Source organism: Alosa pseudoharengus, unplaced genomic scaffold, assembly GCF_046254945.1.
Source record: "Alosa pseudoharengus isolate Yale_2024_CS ecotype anadromous, Long Island Sound unplaced genomic scaffold, YU_APseudo_1.1 YU_APseudo_1.1_scf_24, whole genome shotgun sequence".
Lineage (NCBI taxonomy): Eukaryota > Metazoa > Chordata > Actinopteri > Clupeiformes > Clupeidae > Alosa > Alosa pseudoharengus.
The window spans coordinates 7,040,883-7,064,452 of record NW_027468689.1 but is presented as its reverse complement, the minus strand read 5'-3'; the positions used below and the strand labels follow the sequence as shown (position 1 = coordinate 7,064,452).

General features: G+C 47.0%; 1 protein-coding gene across 5 annotated transcripts in view; it reads left to right on the top strand.

The window, feature by feature from the left end:
• mcf2la (mcf.2 cell line derived transforming sequence-like a) overlaps window positions 1-23,570 on the top strand; it is a 68,448-nt gene that overhangs the window by 38,006 nt on the left and 6,872 nt on the right. For all 5 annotated transcript variants that reach the window (XM_076302975.1, XM_076302977.1, XM_076302976.1 and 2 more), the window contains exons 5-24: window positions 4,780-4,899; window positions 6,452-6,568; window positions 7,318-7,467; window positions 8,116-8,240; window positions 10,629-10,743; window positions 11,053-11,172; window positions 14,504-14,695; window positions 15,635-15,826; window positions 16,713-16,872; window positions 17,676-17,734; window positions 18,335-18,417; window positions 18,858-18,924; window positions 20,085-20,200; window positions 20,528-20,597; window positions 21,046-21,138; window positions 21,343-21,435; window positions 21,669-21,794; window positions 22,285-22,506; window positions 22,797-22,889; window positions 23,205-23,283. In XM_076302975.1, the coding sequence (XP_076159090.1) occupies window positions 4,780-4,899; window positions 6,452-6,568; window positions 7,318-7,467; window positions 8,116-8,240; window positions 10,629-10,743; window positions 11,053-11,172; window positions 14,504-14,695; window positions 15,635-15,826; window positions 16,713-16,872; window positions 17,676-17,734; window positions 18,335-18,417; window positions 18,858-18,924; window positions 20,085-20,200; window positions 20,528-20,597; window positions 21,046-21,138; window positions 21,343-21,435; window positions 21,669-21,794; window positions 22,285-22,506; window positions 22,797-22,889; window positions 23,205-23,283 (2,392 nt within the window). The remainder of the gene's footprint in view (window positions 1-4,779; window positions 4,900-6,451; window positions 6,569-7,317; window positions 7,468-8,115; window positions 8,241-10,628; window positions 10,744-11,052; window positions 11,173-14,503; window positions 14,696-15,634; window positions 15,827-16,712; window positions 16,873-17,675; window positions 17,735-18,334; window positions 18,418-18,857; window positions 18,925-20,084; window positions 20,201-20,527; window positions 20,598-21,045; window positions 21,139-21,342; window positions 21,436-21,668; window positions 21,795-22,284; window positions 22,507-22,796; window positions 22,890-23,204; window positions 23,284-23,570) is intronic.

The window sequence follows — 23,570 nt, the reverse complement described above, 5'->3', positions numbered from 1 at the left end:
GAATTTACTACATACCGATATGTCATTCACTGCACAACAATACAGAGTGCATATCAAAATCAAGAGGGAAGTTCTGGGCGCTTGTGTTGTGTGTATGTGGATCCATGTGACATGATGTGTCCCTGCTTGCATTGACATGCTGTGCGTGTGTGTGCGTGCGTACGTGAGTGTCCTTTATGGTCAGAGGTGATTAAGGCTGTCTTCGTCAGTTTGAGTGTAGATGCCCCCACTCCCCTCCACCCCCCGGATACCTCTTGTCCCCCTGATCCCTCCAGACCCCCCCCCCTCCTGTCAGTGTTATGGCCGCTCCCAGGGGGGCTTGTTAGAGAGTGTTGCCCCTGTTGCCCCAATCCTCAGGGTAGCTCTGCTCTCAGATATGTCCTGTCAAGTGTCTAGGTCTGAATGGTATACATACTGTTGATGGCTGCCGTGCATCACTCAGCTGGGTGCTACTCACTGGTGGTGGTTAGTGAGGTTCCCTCTTCACTGTGATGCGCTTTGGGTGCCTTAGTATAGCGCTATAAAAATGCAAGTTGTTGATGTTGTTGTTGCAGTTGTTGTTGTGGTACATATTGAAGTAAAACAGAACAGAAGGCTGGCAGAAATTATGGGAATATTCATGTTTCCAGAATATGAATATACCGTTCTTAGAATAATTCAGCATGATCTTCATATTTTGTGAAAACCTCTAGATAGTTTCCATTTCTACATGGTCTAGTTCTGTGTGTGAGTGTGCCTTTCACACAGCGACTCTGTCCTCTGTGTGCTTTGTCCTGCTCCTCAGTTCCTTTGTATATAGGCTAAGGCCTGCTATTGCATCATGGGTAGGCAGATCTGAGGCCGCCCTAATGAGTCCAGATAGAGTCACTCCATCAGCCCTGCTCCCTGGTGTGTGAGGAAGCAACAATGTAATAACAAGACACAGCTCATTTAGTTGTCGTTGTGTGTGTGTGTGTGTGTGTGTGTGTGTGTGTGTGTGTGTGTGTGTGTGTGTGTGTGTGTGTGTGTGTGTGTGTGTGTGTGTGTGTGTGTGTGTGTGTGTGTGTGTGTGAGAGTGTGAGAGAGAGAAATCTGTATGTTTATGAGGGACACAGATCATTGCCTTGGGATGTACAAGCAGTTACTGCACTGATGAGTTGGGTACTTATCTCCAGGCACTCAACTAAAGTGTGTGTGTGTGAGGGAGTGGGAGTGTGTGTGTCTGTCTGTGTGTGCTCATTTGTTACATGTGTGTGTGTGTCTGTCTGTCTACTGTATGTGTGTGTGCTCATTTGTTGCGAGCGTGTGTGTGTGTGTCTGTCTGTGTGTGTGCTCATTTGTTTCGTGTGTGTGTGTGTGTGTCTGTCTGTGTGTGTGCTCATTTGTTGCGTGTGTGTGTGTGTGTGTGTCTGTCTGTGTGTGTGCTCATTTGTTGCGTGCGTGTGTGTGTGTGTGTGTCTGTCTGTCTGTCTCTCTCTGTGAGTGCCCATTTGTTGCGTGTTGTGTGTTCACACTGGGTGGATGTGAGGTCAGAGAGGCTTACTGAAAGCAGAAGGTCCAGGCAGGTGTGTGTGTGTGTGTGTGTGTGTGTGTGTGTGTGTGTGTGTGTGTGTGTGTGTGTGTGTGTGTGTGTGTGTGTGTGTGTGTGTGTGTGTGTGTGTGTGTGTGTGTGTGTGTGTGTGTGAGAAAGCAGAAGGTCCAAGCAGGAGAGGTGAGCATCATGAAGGGATTTGGAGCGCTCTCGTAAACCCAGTGACCTCCTGGGTCATCTTGGACGACAACAACATGACAGACCATCATTCCATAATCCTCCCTTCAAATACAAAAATATGATGTGAATGGTGTTAAGAATTCAAACTAAAGTTTAGATTACATTTCTCTTTCTGAGATAGTGATTTTGTGATTGCAAGATACGCATATGGTGCTTAAATGCCCGTGTAAATCCTATGTCTGTTGAAGACAGCCTAACGAGACAATGATCAAAGATACGGTCATACTCTGTGTGTGTGTGCGTGTGTGTGTGTGTGTGTGTGGATGTTCGTGTACTGTCATACTCATGATGAAAGATACTGTCATATTAGACGTATTGCCTAGATGTCCCCTCGGCCATTTATGCATTTATGCATTTTACTTCAGTGTGTGTGTGTGTGTGAATGTGTGTATACGTGCATACTGTATGTGTGTGTGTGCGTGTGTGTGTGTGGATGTTAGTGTGCTGATTAGAGTGGTGGTGTATCTGTGCGGTGTCAGCCGCTCCCTGGGGATCATCCCCTCCCCCTCTCCTAGGCCCCCTCCCTCCCCGCCACCAAGGAAATATCCACCAGCTCGTCTCTCGCTTCTCAGGAGGAGTGTGTGTGTGTGTGTGTGTGTGTGTGTGTATGTGTATGAATTAGTCCCAGCAGAGAGACATCATCTGAATAAATCAAATAAATTGATGTAAATCACTCAGTTATTATTGGATAAAAGGCCGATGTTGACATGTATACTATATGACGGCCAGTATGTGTGTGTGTATGTGTGTGTGTGTGTGTGTGTGTGTGTGTGTGTGTGTGTTTAGCAGAATGTATTAGGAGCTGTGAGCTAGCGTCATCACTCACCCGCTCACCCTGAGTCAGACACTGGAGGATGGGCAACAGGCCATGCCAGTGGTGTGTGTGTGTGTTTGTGTGACACTGCTTTGTGTGTGTGTTTGTGTGACACTGTTTTGTGTGTGTGTGTGTGTGTGTGTGTGTGTGTGTGTGTGTGAATGTGCGTATGTCTGTTGTGTCCATGTGTTGTATGTCCTTAAGCTATGGCCCAAACAGAGCAGATGGTGTTTGTGTGTGTGTGTGTGTGTTTCTGTGTCTGTATGTGTGTATGTGTGTGTGTGTTGTCACATTTTAGTGTCCATTTGAAGTGTCCTCTGAAAAGTCAAGGTTAAGCGTCCCTAGACATTTTCTGCTGCTGCTTTCTAGTTCAACGTCTCTGATTGGCTGACGAAGCATCTGCAGACATTAGCGCTGTACTGTATGGAGATCAGCTCACTCATCTCTCCACTGACCCTCCGCAGATCTGCTCCATTTACACACACACACACACACACACACACACACACACACACACACACACACACACACACACACACACACACACACACACACACACATCCCTCAGAGCATGTGAGGACATCCACCTAGAAAACAGCAACAAAACAACAAAAGCCAGCACAGACGACATGTGCAATCGTATTCTTCCTCTTGGTCTGGTGGGGTGGTTGTGGGAGTGACAGGTGCTTGGCCGGGGCAATTGTGTGTTCTGTCACCCAGCGCGTGCCTCCGAGCCACGCGGATCATTGTTGTGATAATCCAGAGGTCAGAGGTCTTTTAATCATTAGGTCAGCAGGCAAGCCCATCCTGCAGCATTGAGTAGACGACTCCAGACGACGCAGGGCTCAATAGATTTAACTGATTTGGTGCTAAAATTGCGTCGGAATCGCACAGAGTTTCGGATCACGGAGCTGAATTCTTGTCCGATCTGTCGTGCAGTTGGAGCAGGCTCTTGACGCCCGAGCAAGGAATCGTGTCCGATTGAAACGTGTAACGCATGCAAATAATAAAAAAAAAAGCAACATCCTGGCTTTGGTGCCTTTTTCATGACGTGCCATGACGCCCTGACGCCCTGACCGCTTTGGCCTCTGCTCGTAATGAGAGGAAGTCCGCAGGGAGCGGCGATGTTTTGATGTTGAACTTAATGAAAGAGTGACAAGACAGCTCCGCCCCACTGCCCACCCCCTTCCTCTTGGTCAGACGCAGACTGACGGACGGGAGATAATTGCCTCCCTCTCGTGGGCAGGACGCCGCCGCCCGAGATAACGCGCTGATTAGCATGCTAATGAATAAATTCCAGGGCCCCCAGTCTCTCAGCTAATTGTTTGTTAAAGTGAATGGACACAAAGCGTCGGCCCAAAAGGAAGAGCGATGCTCTCTCTCCGACTCTCCTTTGTGTTCGGTAGAGGTGGACGAGGGGTCATCATTGAGCTGTGGGCGAAGCGGTAGAAGAGACGAAGCCTCTCTAGATGAGTGATGGTGAAGCCCTCTGGCTATCGAGCTCTCAGCGGTCCCACTGACAAACTCACTCTCAGTCATTCATAATGAGAGCCCTCCTGTTACGCACTGAAATCCTATCTCTCACTCTTTCTCTCTTCCTTTCTCTCTCTCCCCCTCCCTCTCTCTATCTCTCTCCTTTACTCTGTGTGTGTGTGTGTGTGTGTGTGTGCGTCAGTGTCAGTGTCAAGTGTGAAAGGGGGAAATATTGATCTGGTGTTGAATATTTCATACGACACACAAAAAGTCCCACAGGGGAGGTCTTTAATGAACAGAATGTAAACACTCTCCTATGTGTCCGCGGCTGGCCACAGCGTCCATGGGCTTTCTCCGAGAGAGGGGAGCGAGAGACCCAGAGAGGATGGAAGGAAGGGCGACAAACGAGGCAGGCCATTGTTCTATGCAGCGGTGGTTCCCATGGAGTAGTGTTGCTATGACAACACTGTATGTGCGTGTTGGTGAGGGGGTGGGGGGGTTTCTTGTGTGTGTGTGTGTGTGTGCATTGTTGTAGTGTGTGACTGCAGCCCCCTCCAGTCACACTCATGCTCACACACAGAGCCAAGATGTTTGATTGTTTAATACGCATAATAATGTTTTCAATACACTGTGGCATTGTTTTAATTAAAAATGCTTCGGGCAATTATGCCACGATAATGAAAAAACTGGAAATAATGTGATTTTCTGTGTGTGTGTGTGTGTGTGTGTGTTTGTCTTATAGGGTGCTTTCCCAGGAAACCTGCAGCTTGTCTTGGTATTGAGGCCAACTACTCTTCTACAGAGGACACTCTCCGACATCTTCTTTAAGTTCAGCAAAGATGAGTTCAAAATGAAGGTGCCGGTACGTGGACACACACACAGACACACACACACACACACACACAAAGTCCTGTGAAGCTACATTCACACTCCCTTTCTCTCACCCACAGATCAGCATGGAGAGCCAATTACTACATTAAAGAAACTGTTGTGGTGGTGTTTCCCCCAGAAGGAAAGCGTGAGACAGAGAGTGAGGGGGAGGAGAGGAGGAGAGGGAGAGCAAAGGAGGAGGGGGAGGAGTGGAGAGGGAGAGGAAAGGAGGAGGGGGAGGAGAGGAGAGGGAAGGTGAAAAGAGCTTTAGAGCTTTAGCTGCGCTGAGAGAGAGAAGGGAGAGACCGAGAGAGAGAGGGAGGGTGAGAGAGAGGGAGGAAAGGAAGAGAAGAGGAGGAGAGAGGGAAAAGGTACCAAAAGAGGTCTTTTTAGAGCTTTAGCTGCACTGAGAGAGAGAAGGAGAAGGGAGAGGAGAGGAGGAGAGAAGGAGAAGGAAGAGGAGAGGAGGAGGAGGAGAGAGGGAGGAAAGGAAGAGGAGAGGAGGAGAGAAGGAAAAGGGAGAGAGAGATGAGAGGAGGAGGAGGAGGGAAGGAAAAGGGAGAGGAGAGGAGGAGAGAGGGAGGAAAGGGAGAGGAGAGGAGGAGAGAAGGAAAAGGGAGAGAGAGATGAGAGGAGGAGGAGGAGGGAAGGAAAAGGGAGAGGAGAGGAGGAGAGAGGGAGGAAAGGAAGAGGAGAGGAGGAGAGAAGGAAAAGGGAGAGAGAGATGAGAGGAGGAGGAGGAGGGAAGGAAAAGGGAGAGGAGAGGAGGAGAGAGGGAGGAAAGGGAGAGGAGAGGAGGAGAGAAGGAAAAGGGAGAGAGAGATGAGAGGAGGAGGAGGAGGGAAGGAAAAGGGAGAGGAGAGGAGGAGAGAGGGAGGAAAGGGAGAGGAGAGGAGGAGAGAAGGAAAAGGGAGAGAGAGATGAGAGGAGGAGGAGGAGGGAAGGAAAAGGGAGAGGAGAGGAGGAGAGAGGGAGGAAAGGGAGAGGAGAGGAGGAGAGAAGGAAAAGGGAGAGAGAGATGAGAGGAGGAGGAGGAGGGAAGGAAAAGGGAGAGGAGAGGAGGAGAGAAGGAAAAGGGAGAGGAGAGGAGGAGAGAGGGAAAAGGGAGAGGAGAGGAGGAGGAGGAGAGAGGGAGGAAAGGAAGAGGAGAGGAGGAGAGAGGGAGGAAAGGGAGAGGAGAGGAGGAGGAGAGGAGGAGAGAGGGGAAAGGGAGAGGAGAGGAGGAGAGAGGGGAAAGGGAGAGGAGAGGAGGAGAGAAGGAAAAGGGAGAGCGATGGTAGGGCGCCTGAGCAGGCAGAGGGAAATCATTAACGGTGTAAACAGGAAGCGTTTAATACATCAGTGGTGTGTGTCCCAAACACGGCTCTTGTAACTTAAATATCAACTTAAATATCAACTGTGACCAAAATATCACTGATAAAAATCACTTAACCCCACACACACACCGTTGTCACAACTGTCAGAGTCGCCATTTGAAGTTTCCACAGACTGTTTAATTGTGTGTGTGTGTGTGTGTGTGTGTGTGTGTGTGTGTGTGTGTCCAGGTTATAATGCTCAGCTCGGTCACTGAGCTACACAGCTACATTGATCGGACCCAGCTGACCCAGGAGCTGGGTGGGACACAAGAGTACTGTCATGAGAAGTGGATCTCCCATCGGACGGTAAGACGCCAGACGCCCTCGATCCCCCTCTCTCTATCCCACCGTCTCTTTCTCCTGCATGCAGGAATGAAAAACACTGCTTGGTTTATATTAGTCCCAATGCACCGTAGAGCTCCACCAGTTGTGTTTGTAACTCCCGTTAGCAGCACTGAAGGCTTGAACACTAACGCACATTATAGAGAACAAGGAGTCCATATATTTAGCCTGTCACTGTCAATTTCGATCCTCTCAAACTGTTGGATCAATACGTTTCAGGGGAAAGGAAGCCAACCACATGTGTGTGTGTGTGTGTGTGTGTTTAATAGGGGAGCATGCTGTATTGAGTTGGATAGGTCAGTTTTGGTCTGCAGGGATCACTGCCTGGGGTAAAAAGGCATGTGCAAGGGTCCAATCATAATCGAAAGCTCTGTCTCTAAACTCGTAGCTTAACATGTTAAAGTATCCTTATCTGAGGCTTTCTGCACTAAGATAGTATAATATAAAATGTGATATAATTTAATATAAAAGATATATAAATAAAACAAGGGAACTAAGGTAACCCTTAACTAAAACAATATTTTTATTTTATTGTCATTGTCGTTCTTTCCTCAAAAGAGGTCTAAAGTGTTCAATTGCAGTTTTATTTTTCTTTATGACATTTAATTTCATTAGATGAACTGTGTGTGTGTGTGTATGTATGTGTGTGTGTGTGAGCATGTGCGTATACTTGTGTGTGCGTGTGTGTTTATTGCGTGTGCTTGTGTCGTCAGGCCATAGAGGGCTTTGCGTTGATGGTGAAGAAGACTGCCCAGACGCTGCAGTCGTTTGGCACAGAGCTGGCCGAAACGGAGCTGCCCAATGACGTGCAGGCCACCGCCAACCTGCTTGGCACACACACCAACAAGAAAGACAAGATGAAGGTAAACCTGAAACTCCAAACTTCAGCCATAAGGGCCGTTCACCCCAAAGAATGATAACTATGACGATAACTATAAAAAAAACATCGTTCTCGTTAATATGAATGACGACGTTCACGCATAAACTATAACGATAACGACGTGAAGAACAATATCGTTGGGGATCACTTTCAGAGAACGATGAAAAGCTAACCTATCAGAACCCATCACTTTTTAGCCGTCACATTCATACTTTGCTTATCGTTTCATCGTTTCATCGTTAAGGTTATGGGGGGGGGGGGGGGGGGGGGCGCTGTGGCGCAGCTGGCTACAGCCCCCGTACCATGTACAGGTCCAAGTGCCCACGGGGACCCAGGTTGGAATCCGACCTGCGGTCATGTCCCGATCCCACCCCATCTCTCTCTCTCCCATTCACTTCCTTTCTATCTTCACTGTCCTGTCGGAATAAAAGCAAAAAACCCAAAAAATATACTTATGGTTATAGTTACTTATAGTATACTTATAAAAATAGTTATGGTTATAGTTATCATTCCTGGTGTGACCAGCCCGAAAGTCTCCTCCAGATATACTCTCATATTCTCACCATCGTACTGGCCTACATCAGCGTCCAACGCAGGTGTGTTAAGTCCTCTTCTTGGTGTGTGCTCACAGGAGGACCTAAAGATCGCCCTGTCCCAGGGCGGACGCCTCCTAGAGAGCATCAACGAACCACTGGTCAACGACGCCGACTACACGATGAACCAGGACGAGATGGAGAATCTGGCCACTGTGCAGAGGTGACACATACATACATACAGTGTACACACACACACACACACACACACACACACACACACACACACACACACACAAACAAACAGACAAACATACTGTATACACACACACATATATACACACACACATATATATGATGTACACACACACACACACACAAACACACAACTTTGTAGTACATTTCAAAGCAATAGAGGACTTAGGACACAATGTGTACTCACCTTTAGATGTAACTGTTGGCAGCAAAACTGCTCAGGTTCACTCTCTGTCCTCTGCATATGACATAGTGTTGGCAGCAAAGAGAGGATTCATTCTTTTTTACAACAGTGAGAAGGGATTGCTGCGTAAGGTGTCTGTCTCCACAGACTACTTTCTAGTCGGTTTGCTGCATCAATAAAGTGACCTGATGATGATGAAGGAGCTACTGAGGTGGCTGGAGCGCTGCGTTTTCTTGCGGTGTGCTGCTCTTGCCGCACTGACGAACGCTACCAGCCCCCACAATCAATGAAGTTGCAGCTAAATCAGATGTCTTACATCAGCAGTCTGGACTCCTGCAGTTCACCTCTACTGGGAGAGACCACACAGGACCGCATCAGTTGCAACCCTTTATGTTTACATGTTTATATGCTAGTATCATAAATGACACTTTGAATGAATCCCGTGTTCAGTATGAATTTGCATACATTTACATGTATTCATTAAGCTGACACTTTTAGCCAAAGTGACTTACAAACGAGGATTCGCATTCAGGCTATATTGCCAACATCAGTATGTATTGCTAGCATTTGAAAGCATTTGTAGTGGGTGGGTCAAGCATTCGATCACTCTCACCATTCACACTGTTTCAGACTTTGGCGTGAAAATAGTCTGTGTGGGCTTGCATGAGCATCACTTTTTATGTAATGACCACCTAAGTAGGTACTTTAACATTGCAGCATGGTTTTACATCACATGGTGAACACTGAACACATAGAGATAGCGTAGTAGGCTAGCGTAGTAGGCTATACCATATAGCACTATATCAACAACGCATACTGCATAGATGGATACGTGGATTGCACCAGAGAACACCGCTTTATTCATTAAGTAAACAGACTGCATAACCCCCCTGTAGGATTTTGCTGAGGTAACTTTGGTGTCCCAGGACATTTGATCCTGCAGGGAACAGGGTCTTTTGAGGGCTGCTGTGGTGGGGGTGGAGGTGGGGGGTATTTTTGGCAGACTCATGGCAGTCGACAAGATTGAAGGTGACAGACGTTGCCAATGGCAGAACTATGCCCCGCAGGTGCATATCACCCACACACAGAAGCACTGACACACACACTGACACACACATACGCACACACAATGACACACACTACAACACGTATGTTATATAAGCTCTGGCCTAGCCTGTGTCCTCCACTGAGCAGGCTTAGACAAGGACAGCGCAGGGAACAGCCCACGATCTGTGAGTCTCATCAAGGTGTGTGTGTGTGTGTGTGTGTGTGTGTGTGTGTGATCCCTGAGTCTCAACGAGGTGCATGTGAGTGTTATCCAAAACGACGTGTGTCTGAAGGATTTCAGAGAGAGGCTTTCCTGTCATTGTGTGATTTTGTCATGTAGAAAGGGCAAGCTTGTAATTGTCCTTCTGCCTGTCAAATGTGGGTTAAGGAACTCTGAGAAATATTCTGCATTTAGGAAGGGCATTTAGGGGATTTGTTGAAATAAATCTGCTTGTTTTCAAGATATTTTTTCTGTTGGAGTTCTGTAATGCATGTCATTCCTCGTCTGGTTCAAGTCTTAGCATGATGCTGTCATAAACTTGTCTAGCTGATGTGCTTCCCTATGAATAGCCATTTGGTCTGGTTGGAAAATTTCCAATTTCCAGCATGGCTAATAGGGCTGTGCTTTTGATTTCGAAATATCAATATATTGTATCGCCACTTGCGCAATATATCGTATAGCCACTGTCGTCAAATATCGATTTTTTTTTTAATTAAAGTATTAGGCTGAGCAAAAATGTCTGTATAGTATATATATATGTATATATACTGTTTTGATCCCGTGAGGGAATCAGGTACAGCTGACTATTGCAATATTTTTTTTTATTATTTGTCTGCTGAATTATCAGTATAATGTGATCTACATAATTATACGGCCCAGGTGTTTCCAGCTCTTTTTTTACATTTTCAGTAAAAAGTATTGCAATATATCGCAATATGTATTACATCACAATATATTGTGACGTATTGTATCGTGACCCATGTATCGTGATGTGTACCGTTTTGTGAGGTTCTTGCCAATACACAGCCCTGATGGCTGATATTCCAAAGAATCCAGGGCAGGAGTTGTGCCTGGCAGTAGTGTTTATGCTGATGACCTGATGTGATTGTTTGGTGTGTCTTCAGGCTGCTGGGTCAACTGGATGAGACCGAGACGGCGTTTGATGACTTCTGGGAACGGCACTACACCAAGCTGCAGCAGTGCCTGCAGCTGCGACACTTCGAGCACAATTACAGAGAGGTGTGTGTGTGTGTGTGTGTGTGTGTGTGTGTGTGTGTGTGTGTGTGTGTGTGTGTGTGTGTGTGTGTGTGTGTGTGTGTGTGTGTGTGTGTGTGTGTGTGTGTGTGTGTGTGTGTGTGTGTGTGTGTGTGTGTGTGCGCTCTTTTGGAAATTTGACTTTAGCTTTGTGTGATTGCTGTGATGAATGAATGAATATGGATGGCTGTGTTAAGATGGCTGTGTTAAGATTTCTTTTGTGTGCATTTAGGTCTACTATATGTTTATGTCAATGACCATGACCGAATGACCGTGTGTGTTTGATGTCATCAGATTCGCTCCCAGCTGCACCTGGTGGGAGAAAGACTGGCGAACTTCTCGGAGGTGGGCATAAGCCCCGCCCATGCCGAACACATCCATAAAGAGCTCACGTGCCACGAAGAGCGCACCTGTGTAAGTTACCATGGCAACCGCACAAACCAAATTACACCACAAACATATTCCTCACCAGAAGTCATTACATGCACCCGCATGACCCAAACGTGGAGTTGCAATAACATCAGTACCACTACCAGTGTCGACCTATTCCCAAGACGAAGATGTGGAATGTAGTGTGTTTTAAACAAAGAATTTCCCATTTAAATGCTAATTAGTTTGAACCACTATATCAGCCTCTATTCAGGGTCTCAACAAGGCCATGAGTTATGAAAATATGACCTGCAGGGGTAACCATGGCAACACCATGGCTAATATACTGGTCACAATGGGCCTGACCCTGCATGTCTGTTTTACAGATTTATGATTTATGGCCTTTAGGATGTAAAAGCTAATACTGTAAAATTGGGTTTAATTCAAGAGAAGATTTTGGGTTTTACAGAAGAACGATGTATTTTTTTTCATGAATATTTAACTTAAAAAGATGAATATTTTGTAGAGGAAATCAGTGCATAAATATTTGTAGCAGCTTAAACAATCTTGGTCTACTTCATACAACCTGTGTGCCATCACCATTCACCGCAGTCTTGTAGTGCTCATTAAGGAACAGATGAAACCTCCTCAGTGTAAAAAATAACACCTTTTAATAGGGAGGAGAAGAGAGCAAATCTGAATGGCTCTAGATGTATTGTGCCTGTGAGTCACCTGCCCGTCACTAGTATTCTCTCTCTCTCTTTCTTTTTCGTTCTTTCTTTCTTTCTTCCTTTCTTCCTTTCTTTCTTTTTTTCTCTATCTCTCTTTCTCTCGCTCCTTCTTTCTCTCTCTCTTTCTCTCTCTTTCTTTCTTTCTTTCTTTCTTTCTCTCTTTCTTTCTTTCTCTCTCTCTCTCTCTCTCTCTCTCTCTCTCTGGCGCTGTATGTGTGAGGCTCTGTGTTAGCATCAGCCCACTGATCAAACGGACGCTATGTATCGACTCCGTTCTTTTCTTGCGGCTGTAGCGGATGGAGAGCCTCTCAGAGCTGCTCCTGCTGTAGTCTCCACCAGCACAGCGCAACCAAACCTGTCACCTCGCGCAACCAACTGTGACCAGACGGGCTTTGGGGGGGCTGGAGAGAGGAGGGGTGGGGTGGGGCGCGGAGTGCGGGGGGGGGGGGCGCTCTCATGGGGTCTGTTTCCTTTGTGTTGTAATGAGTGAAAGGGAGCGCGCCAGAGGAAGGAGTCCGCCATTGGCTAGGAAGGGGAGGAGTCCACCATTGGCTAGGAAGGGGAGGGTTTGCTGAGGCGGCACTCTGAACGCTGCTCACTGCTCTCCTTCAGAGCATCACTGCACGCGAGTGTAGATCAGGGGAGACTGCCGCTGCTGCAGCAGAGAGAGAGGGAGGGGGAGAGAGAGAGAGAGAGAGAGAGGGAAGAGTGGGGGATGGGTGAAGAGTGAAGGAGATGGTGGACGGCAGTAGAATGTACAAGGAGAGGGAGCTCGTCACCCTCGATTGGCCAGGCTGCGGATGTGCCGCTCTCTCCCTCTGTGTGTGTGTGTGTGTGTGTGTGTGTGTGTGTGTGTGTGTGTGTGTGTGTGTGTGTGTGTGTGTGTGTGTGTGTGTGTGTGTGTGTGTGTGTGTGTGAACATGCGTCTAGGCATCCATGCAGTGGAAGCTAGCTGCTGCAGATATGTGCTCTTTTCTTTACTGCTGTACTGCAGTGGACAGACGGCACTGATTTGAAGCTCTATCTTTTACTCCTTAAAATACACAAATAACACAAATAACCTTTTGGTGCAGAAAAATAACTCAAATATTTCTGCTAAAAGACCATGTCCTTTTGAATAATATGACAGCACTGATTTGAAGCTCTATCCTTTACTCCTTAAAATACACAAATAACCTTTTGGTGCAGTAAAATATGGAGTAGAAAACTAACTAAAATATTTCTGTCCTTTTGAATAATATGTCATTTTGAATTGTGTGGGTTAGTTAACGCTGTGGCGTGCCAGTCATTTTGAATTGTGCGGGTTAGTTAACGCTGTGGCGTGCCAGTCATTTTGAATTGTGCGGGTTAGTTAACGCTGTGGCGTGCCAGTCATTTTGAATTGTGCGGGTTAGTTAACTCTGTGGCGTGCCAGTCATTTTGAATTGTGCGGGTTAGTTAACGCTGTGGCGTGCGGGTTAGTTAACGCTGTGGCGTGCCAGTCATTTTGAATTGTGCGGGTTAGTTAACGCTGTGGCGTGCCAGTCAGCCAGTACTGGCGCAGACAGACACACAGCTTGCCATCTCGCCGCTTCTCTCTCCGTTATTTTTAGATTTTTATATGGGTCATGCGGTTGTCGTTTGAACAGAGGAAATACTGTGTGTTTGCCTACCAAGATAATATGGGAACAAAAAGACTTTAATAAATCCTGCATGACTTGCACAGGCAGTAGAGCTTGTTACACAGAAAATGGTGGGCAATGTGGCGCCAGCCATTGAGATTTTTTTTTTGTTATTACACAGCATTTTAAAATGGTGCTCAGCTTTTCCATAGTCTTTGTGCCATGCATTAATATTTAAAGCCTTGACTCACTCAAAATTATTATTAGACTATGCTGAGGTTCCCGGCACAGCTTTCAAAGTGCTGCTGTGTCTTACAGCTGCATTTTAAACAAGTGCTGCATTTTAAACTACTGCTCTAATATTTAACGCTGGGTGCAGTGCATGCCTCCCTTGAACAAGGGAGATCTTGTTTTTTATGACACATAGCCTTTACTGAGAATGTTATCATTTACGTTTATATACGTAATGGCTATGTACATGCTCAATAAAACACAGTGAAGCAATGTGATGTTAAGTTAAAGTTGATGTGATGTTTAATGTCCTCACCATTGACAGTGGAGCTTAAAGTTAAAAATGAGGCAGTTAGCGCACACTGTTATCGAAAGCCACATGGACTTCCAATGAAGTGCAGGGATCAAGCCTGGGTTGACCAATTAGAATCAATGAAGTGCAGGAATCAAACCTGGGTTGACCAATCAGAATCAACGAAGTGCAGGAATCAAATCTGGGTTGACCAATCAATCAGAATCAATGAAGTGCAGGAATCAAATCTGGGTTGACCAATCAATCAGAATCAATGAAGTGCAGGAATCAAATCTGGGTTGACCGATTCTCAGTTGGTGATGGTACCGCTGCTCAACCACACCCACAACCTTAACCGCGTGTGTGTGTGTGTGTGTGTGCGTGTGTATGCGTGCATGTGTGTGTGTGTGTGTGCGTGGGTGCCTGTTTGTGCCTGTGTGCGTGCGTGACTGTGTGCGTGTGTATGCGTGCCTGTGTGTGCCTGTGTGTGTGTGTGTGCGTGCCTGTGTGTGTGTGTGTAGGAGGTGCTGGACCGTGCGTTGGCCCTGGCCTCTGAAGGAGACCAGCTGATCGAGAGCTCCCACTACGCGGTGGACTCCATCCTGCCCAAGTGCTCGGAGCTGCGCTCCATCAGCGAGGAGATCGGCTCCGTCATGAGGGCCAAGAAGACCCATCTCCTCAAGGCCCTAGAGCTGCACCAGAGTCTGGAGAAGGTACACACACTGGTGCTGATTCACAACACACACACACACACACACACACACTGGTGGTCATACACACACACACACACACACACACACACACTGGTGGTCATACACACACACACGCGCGCGCGCGCACACACACACACACACACACACACACACACACACACACACACACACTGGTGGTCATACACACACACACACACACACACACACACACACACTGGTGCTGATTCACAACACACACACACACACTGGTGGTCACACACACACACACACGCACGCTCGCACACACACACACACTGGTGGTCATACACAACACACACACACACACACACACACAGACTGGGGCCTGTGTCACCCAAAACACACGCAAATCATCAATTCTGAATTATAATTATAATATAATACTAATATTACTAATTATATTATAATATAATACTAATCTTACATTTACATGTGTGTTCTGCTGTACATCATCAATGCTCTTCATTATGTGCCCCCCCACACACATACACACACTCTCACTCTCTTCTCTCTTTCTCTCTCTCTCCCTAACTCTCCCTCTCTCCCCCTCTGTTTCTCCCTCTCTCTCTCTCTCTCTCTCTCTCTCTCTCTCTCTCTCTCTCTCTCTCTCTCTCTCTCTCTCTCTCTCCTCTCATCACTCTCTCCCTCACTCTCCCTCTCATCACTCTCTCCCTCACTCTCCCTCTCTCCCCCTCTGTTTCTCTCTCTCTCTCTCCTCTCATCACTCTCTCTCTCCCTCACTCTCCCTCTCTCACCCTCTGTTTCTCTCTCTCTCTCCTCTCATCACTCTCTCTCTCCCTCACTCTCCCTCTCTCCCCCTCTGTTTCTCTCTCTCTCTCTCTCCTCTCATCACTCTCTCTCTCCCTCACTCTCCCTCTCTCCCCCTCTCTCTCTCTCCTCTCATCACTCTCTCTCTCTCAGGCCGCTAGGTGGTGTGACAGTGGCATCTACCTGCTGGCCTCTCAGCCGGTGGACAAATGTCAGTCGCAGGACGGCGCCGAGTCGGCGCTGCAGGAGCTGGAGCGCTACCTGGAGACGGCCAATCAGCACAAGCTGACCGACCCCGCCTCCATCTGGAGGGACTACGAGAGCGTGCTCAACGCGGAGTTCAGGGTACGCCACCGTTGGGCATGGACGGATTATGAACTTTCGGGCCCCTGGGCCCAGATGTATGAAGGGCCCCCCACTAATTGTTGCATATGTGGGAGGGGGGGTGTGGGGGTCCTCTCCCAGAAATGTTTTAACTTGTTTGATGTGATTTCTTGTATTCTGGTGCATTTTGGGGATGGCCAATACTAAATTCAATCAGATTCATAGCCTACATCCTGATTTGTTGATATTGAGGCAATGATTCCATGCAAAGGCTTGGGCTTCAGGGCCCCCTGACCCCTCGGGCCCCTGGGCCTGGGCCCGGTAGGCCCGTGCAGTAATCCATCCCTGGTGTGTGTGTGTGTGTGTGTCTGCCGTTGGGTACGGGCCTGCAGGCGGGCGTCACTCTGTTGATCCGCACGGCTTAGCAGTCAACTGACGCTAGCATTAGCGCTAGGGTGATTAACAACACGACGCACGCGTGCCTTTTTTGTGATTAATAATACAAGAGGTGCGCTAGCAGTGCAGAGCCGTAATGGCCGTGCCCTTGAGAGAGACTGGTCCTCCAGGAGCACATGTTCCACCTGATTTCAACTAACGAGCTCATGTGTCCCACTAATTAATGAGTTCAATCAGGTGTGTGGCTGGTGCATGAAGATGAGATGAATGGGAAAGACAGGGGTACTTGGGTGTACAGTTACTTGTGTGTGTGCGTGTGTGTGTTTGTTCATTTCATTTGCATTTGTGTGTAAATATCTACTTAAATGTGTATTAATCTGTGTGCATGTTTGTTTCTTTGTGTGTGTGTGTGTGTGTGTCTGCGTGTGTGTGTCTGTGTATATGTGTGTCTGTGTATGCATGTGTGTGTGTGTGTGTGTGTGTGTGTGTGGACATGCATTTGTGTGAGCAGGAGCAGGTGGAGAAGGTCCTGCAGAAGCAGGTGTCCATGCAGGAGATGTTCGATAAGCGGCGGGTCAGCCTGAAGAAGCTGGCCGCCAAGCAGACGCGACCTGTACAGCCGGTGGCCCCTCGGCCCGAGGCCTTCCCCAAATCCCCCATGTCCTCTCCAGGTGAGAGACCCCATTGACCACCCACAGGAAAAACACAACACTTCCCCCCTCTAGTCATAAATCTTTTAAAAGTGCCCTGCAGATGCCCTTGACATATGTTATAACACTAGCCTTTACATGACCTAAATCTCACATGGACTCACATATGCCGACCACTCATATTTATTTTCCAGATATATACAGGAGAGGTGTTAAATTCATTGTGCTGTGAGTAGGGGATTATACACTGTAGCCAATCGACAGCCAAGTCTATTTACTCACAAAATCACGAACAAAGCAACCTTTGTGGCAGAAAACATCACCAACAGAACAGCCTTGGACAGCATATCAAACAGGCACCTTCAAAAAATAAGGATACTGGACCCTCTAGTCATGAATCTTTTAAAGTGTACTGCAGATAGCCTTAACATATTGTATAACACTAGTTCTGTATCCTAAAGCACACATAGACCCACATGCATACTCACACACTCCCCACACCGTCCATAGCAACACAGTCCACTGCAATGGCATAGCCATAGGGTCATAGCTCACGTGCAGCTGCAGCCCTTGATCACCTTGGATGAACACAAAAGACTGCACTGCTCATGAGAGTTTACATGTATCATGCCATGCTACACTGCCATCTGGTGGTGATGTGAATAATGACATGTGTGTACATACATGTGATTCATTCCATCTTAGATGATAACCTAACCGTCTTTCACATTATACAGTGTCATAGAGGGATGTGTTATGTGTTTATATATTTATAATTTAACAGTGATATGTGTGTAATTTGCTCTGTGTGTGTGTTCCTGCAGCTCACAGAGGCCAGGAGAAGAACAGCTCTGATGGAGAAATCCTGAGTGGTTGCAAGAAGGTGAGTGTCAGTTAAGCGCTCGGCATATCGGCACTGACACTTTCTGTCACTTGCCACATCAGCACATCAGCGGCAAAATGTTCAAATGACGAGCATTCAGTTTATAATGGAATTCATTGAGCACCGCAGACAAACACCGAACTGAATGGTAACTGACGGTAACTGACGGTGGCGGTGTAAGGGTTCAGTGGCGGTGAGCTCTGCTGTGTTGAGAGCAATGGAATTTAATGTAATCAAACATCGAAAGTGGATTGCGCCACAATCCTATGCGGAGGGCTTTTAGCAGATGTGGCTAGTTGGAGTGAGTTGGAGTTATCGCATACCTGTCAACATTTAGCTTTCCAAAAATGGGAGATCAGCGTTTGCATATTTAATAAGTTTCATACACGTGTTTCAACACTGCATTTCGGTCGTTGCTTTTACCTTACCATTACCTTACACATGACAAATTACGGGAGTTTTCCGGGAGAATTAACAAAACGGGAGGGTGCCGGGAGATGACCTTGAAATACGGGAGAACCCGGGAAAAACGGGAGTGTTGACAGGTGTGAGTTATCGTGTGAGGCTGACTGGCCTCTTCCTCTGTGTGTGCTCCTCCAGGGGGACCCCAGCCTGCCCAGTGGGACCAACAGCAGACCCCCGTCTCTGTCCGAGGAGGAGGAGAACCTCGCCGTGCTCAGGAGGTGAGCTGGGCCTGTTTGTGCTCATATCGAAATATAGAAATATCATTTAAATGCAACAGTCAGGCATCTGCCCTCATGCCTACGGCCGAATAACAGCCGTGTCGATATCTCCTAGCCACTCATGACATAGTTCAAATAATTCATATTTTTGTTATATTTAGTTATAATTCTAATATATGTATTCATACATTAATTTGTTGTTGTACTGTATTTCCATTTCCATTTATAATTGATTCAATACTATGATAAATGATATAATAAAACAAAATTGTAATTAATGAGTCAATTAAAGTGTGGCACTTGTTTAGACCGATGAATTGCACTATCGATTTATTAGGTGCATGAACAGTTTGCTGAAGAAGTTTGGTCTGTGTGTGTGTGTGTGTGTGTGTGTCTGTGTGTGTGTGCGTGCGTGCGTGCGTGTGTGTGTGTGTGTGCAGGCATGTGATGAACGAGCTGCTAGAGACGGAGAGGGCATACGTGGAGGAGCTGCTGTGTGTCCTACAGGTGAGAGATCAGCAGACCCACCACACCCAGGCCAATACACCACACCCAGGCCAATACACCACACCACACCCAGGCCAATACACCACACCACACCCAGGCCAATACACCACACCACACCCAGGCCAATACACCACACCCAGGCCAATACACCACACCACACCCAGGCCAATACACCACACCACACCCAGGCCAATACACCACACCCAGGCCAATACACCACACCCAGGCCAATACACCACACCCAGGCCAATACACCACACCACACCCAGGCCAATACACCACACCCAGGCCAATACACCACACCCAGGCCAATACACCACACCCCACCCAGGCCAATACACCACACCCAGGCCAATACACCACACCACACCCAGGCCAATCGCCACACCACACCCAGGCCAATACACCACACCCAGGCCAATACACCACACCACACCCAGGCCAATACACCACACCACACCCAGGCCAATACACCACACCCAGGCCAATACACCACACCACACCCAGGCCAATACACCACACCCAGGCCAATACACCACACCACACCCAGGCCAATCGCCACACCACACCCAGGCCAATCGCCACACCACACCCAGGCCAATACACCACACCACACCCAGGCCAATCGCCACACCACACCCAGGCCAATCGCCACACCACACCCTGGCCAATCGCCACACCATACCCTGGCCAATACACCACACCACACCCAGGCCAATAGCCACATATCGCCGAGACATGTACACATGTATACACATGTTTAGATTCCAGGTCTAACATATGCAGTATGTTTTATTGCTATGAAACCAGACCTAATGTTACTCACATTTAGAAAAAAATTCAGAAAGCATATTGATACGTTGTGGGATACTGTACTTGATACGTTGTTACATTACATTACATTACATTACATTTAGCAGACACTTCTTGACCAAAGTGACTTAGTGACAGCCCGGAGCAACTTGGAGTTAAGTGCCTTGCTCAAGGGCACAACGGTGGAAGCCGGGAATTGAACCCACAACTTTCAGGCTACTGCACGCTAGCCCAGCTCCTTTACCACTACACTACCACCGCTCGTGTTGTGTACGTAACGTTTTCATTAACTAGTGTTAGAGTTAAGGCTTTAATCACACAACCTTGTGATCTCCCCTCTGTTCCAGGGCTATGCCGCGGAGATGGACAGCCCAGCCATGGCTCATCTGATGCCCAATACGCTGGTCAATAAGAAGGACATCCTGTTCGGCAACATGCATGAGATCTACCAATTTCACAAACGGTATGCTCCACCCACACAATCCATGAGCTCGTAGAGATCTATGAGCGTTTACCTTGTATACTCATATGACCAGGAGTGAGCGATCTTCTGAAGTTAGGGCCACTAAACTCTGGAACAGTCTACCTTACAACATAACATTTTGTAAAAGACTCTTGTGAAAAGAGACACTTTGGGCTCACAGTTTGAAGAGAGCTATGCAAATAAAATGTATTATTATTATATTATTTCATGATTGAGTATGACCGGGATTATGTGTGTGTGAGAGATCAAAGCGTGTGAAAGTATTTATCGTTTACTGATATTTATTTATTTATTTTGTTCATGCAGGACGTTTCTTCGAGAGTTGGAGGCGTACACAGACTGCCCTGAACTTGTGGGCCGTTGCTTCCTGGAGAGAGTGAGTTTACCAGCAAATTGTAGCATATCAGACCCAAGTCTTTAGCAAGTTAACCATCAGACCCAAGTCTTTAGCAAGTTAACCATCAGACCCAAGTCTTTACCAAGTTAATATCAGACCCAAGTCTTTAGCAAGTTAATATCAGACCCAAGTCTTTTGCAAGTTAACCATCAGACCCAAGTCTTTAGCTAGTTAAGCATCAGACCCAAGTCTTTAGCAAGTTAATATCAGACCCAAGTCTTTAGCAAGTTAACCATCAGACCCAAGTATTTACCAAGTTAATATCAGACCCAAGTCTTTAGCAAGTTAATATCAGACCCAAGTATTTACCAAGTTAATACCAGACCCAAGTCTTTAGCAAGTTAACCATCAGATCCAAGTATTTACCAAGTTAACAATCAGACCCAAGTCTTTAGCAAGTTAACCATTGCTCTGTTTTGTGTGCCAGATGGCGGATTTGCAGATCTATGAGAAGTACTGCCAGAACAAACCCCGTTCTGAGAGCCTGTGGAGGCAATGCTCCGACTGCGCCTTCTTCCAGGTAAACTCTAACACAGAAAAGAGAGTAAGAATTCTGCTATATTTAGGTATGTTTAAACATTTCTGAAGGACGAAAGGAGATTCTTACATGCTCGTGTGTTAACTTGTGTTTATTTTGTTTGTTTGTTTGTTTGTTTGTTTGTTTGTTTGTTTGTTTGTTTGTTTGTTTGTTTGTTTGTTTGTTGTCTGGCCGCTGCACCTGTAGGAATGCCAAAAGAAGCTGGAGCACAAGCTGGGCTTGGACTCGTACCTGCTGAAGCCAGTGCAGAGGATCACAAAATACCAGCTCTTACTGAAGGTCTCCCCCAAACCTCACACACACACACACACACAAACTCTCTCTATCTCTCTCTCTCACACTCACTCTCTCTGTCTCACACAAAAACATACACACACACACTCTCTCTCTCTCTCTCTCTCTCTCTCTCTCTCTCACACTCACACATGTTGTAATCGTACCAGTTCTCCTTTGTTGCCTGCTAGCTGTTGAGAGTATCAGAGTGAACCTGGATCTTTCCCCTCCTCCTGCAGGAGATGCTGAAATACAGCAAAGGCTGCGAGGGCTCCGAAGACCTGCAGGAGGCGCTCTCGTCCATCCTGGGCATCCTGAAGGCTGTTAACGATTCCATGCACCTCATTGCCATCACCGGTTATGAGGTGAGTGGTCACTAACCAGCATGTGAGTGGTCACTAATCAGCATGTGAGTGGTCACTAATCAGCATGCTATTCGGCAGTGGTCACTAATCAGCATGTGAGTGGTCACTAATCAGCATGCTATGCTGCAGTTTCATCACCGGTTATGAGGTGAGTGGTCACTAATCAGCATGTGAGTGGTCACTAATCAGCATGTGAGTGGTCACTAATCAGCATGCTATTCTGCAGTTTCATTCAGCAGAATCTGCTCTCATGGAAATGGCTAATATATGGAAATAGCTTCTGTTTAAAGGGGAACTTGGCAACTATTTCAACATAATAAACCCGTTTAGAAATCATTTGGATGGTTAAATTACCTGTTCCGGTGAAAATGGTGACTTTTCCCCGCTGCCCCTAGCGGAGAGGGAAATCCTTTAACTGGTTTGTGAACTTTGAAAGCTACTGGCAGAACATGTCTAGCATAACTGGCTTCATTACCTTTGACATCTGCAGGGCAACCTCAGTGACCTGGGCAAGCTGATGATGCAAGGCTCCTTCAGCGTGTGGACAGAGCACAAGAAGGGCCATGCCAAGGTGAAGGACCTGGCGCGCTTCAAGCCCATGCAGAGGCACCTGTTCCTGCACGAGAAGGCCCTGCTCTTCTGCAAGAGGCGGGAGGAGAACGGGGAGGGCTACGAGAAGGCCCCCTCCTACAGCTTCAAGCACTCGCTCAATGTAAGGATGCTCCTGCGGTCTATGCTTACGTTATCACCATATTGTTGCACTCGCTCAATGTAAGGATGCTCCTGCTGTCTGTGCTTACTTTGTCACCATATTGCTGTAACCAAATGCTCTGATGTGTGTGTGTGTGTGTGTGTGTGTGTGTGTGTGTGAAAGTTATGAATACAGTTGTATGGCCAGAGCGTAGAAGGGAAACGTCGATCAAGAATAAATCAACAGTGTGCTCTTTCTTTCTTAGTCCAAAATGATAACTATCTGATTTTTGATTCGATTTTTCTGAACAGATGAGTGCGGTGGGGATCACCGAGAATGCCAAAGGAGACCAGAAGAAGTTTGAGATCTGGTGCAACTCCAGAGAGGAGGTCTACATTGTGCAGGTGGGCAGCCTTCAGAGGGGAGACCCGATGTGAATTCATCTCCCCCTCCCTCCCCTCTCTCTCTCTCTCTTCTCCCTCTCCTCCTCTCTCTCTCTCTTCTCCCTCCCTCTCTCTCTTCTCCCTCTCCTCCTCTCTCTCTCTTCTCCCTCCTCTCTCTCTCTCTCTCCTCCCTCTCCTCCTCTCTCTCTCTCTTCTCCCTCTCCTCTTTCTCTTCTCCCCCTCCCTCCCCTCTCTCTCTCTACCTGCAGTGGGTGAGGAGTGGGTGGGCACATGTTTGAAAATCCTGACTGACATTCTGTGTCCTTTCATCTTCAGGCTCCAACGGCAGAGATCAAAACAACATGGGTGAATGAGATCCGAAAAGTTCTAACAGAGCAGCTGAGGGCCTGCAGAGGTGTGTGTGTGTGTGTGTGTGTCTGTGTGTCTGTGTGTATGGTGGGTTTCATGTGTTGATGAGTAAAAAGCTTTGTACTTTGGAATGTGTTGAAAAATGTGTTAAAATTAGAAGAGTCTTAGTTTGTAAATGCTTATAGTTTTCTATTGTTTTTTGTCATTGCTAATGTTATTATTAGTTTATTGTCATGATTTAAAATGGCATTTATTAAAGTATCATTTTACTTTAAAATGTTATTTTTAGTGATAATGTAATGTTTATTGTTATTCTATGTTGTAAGCCATGTT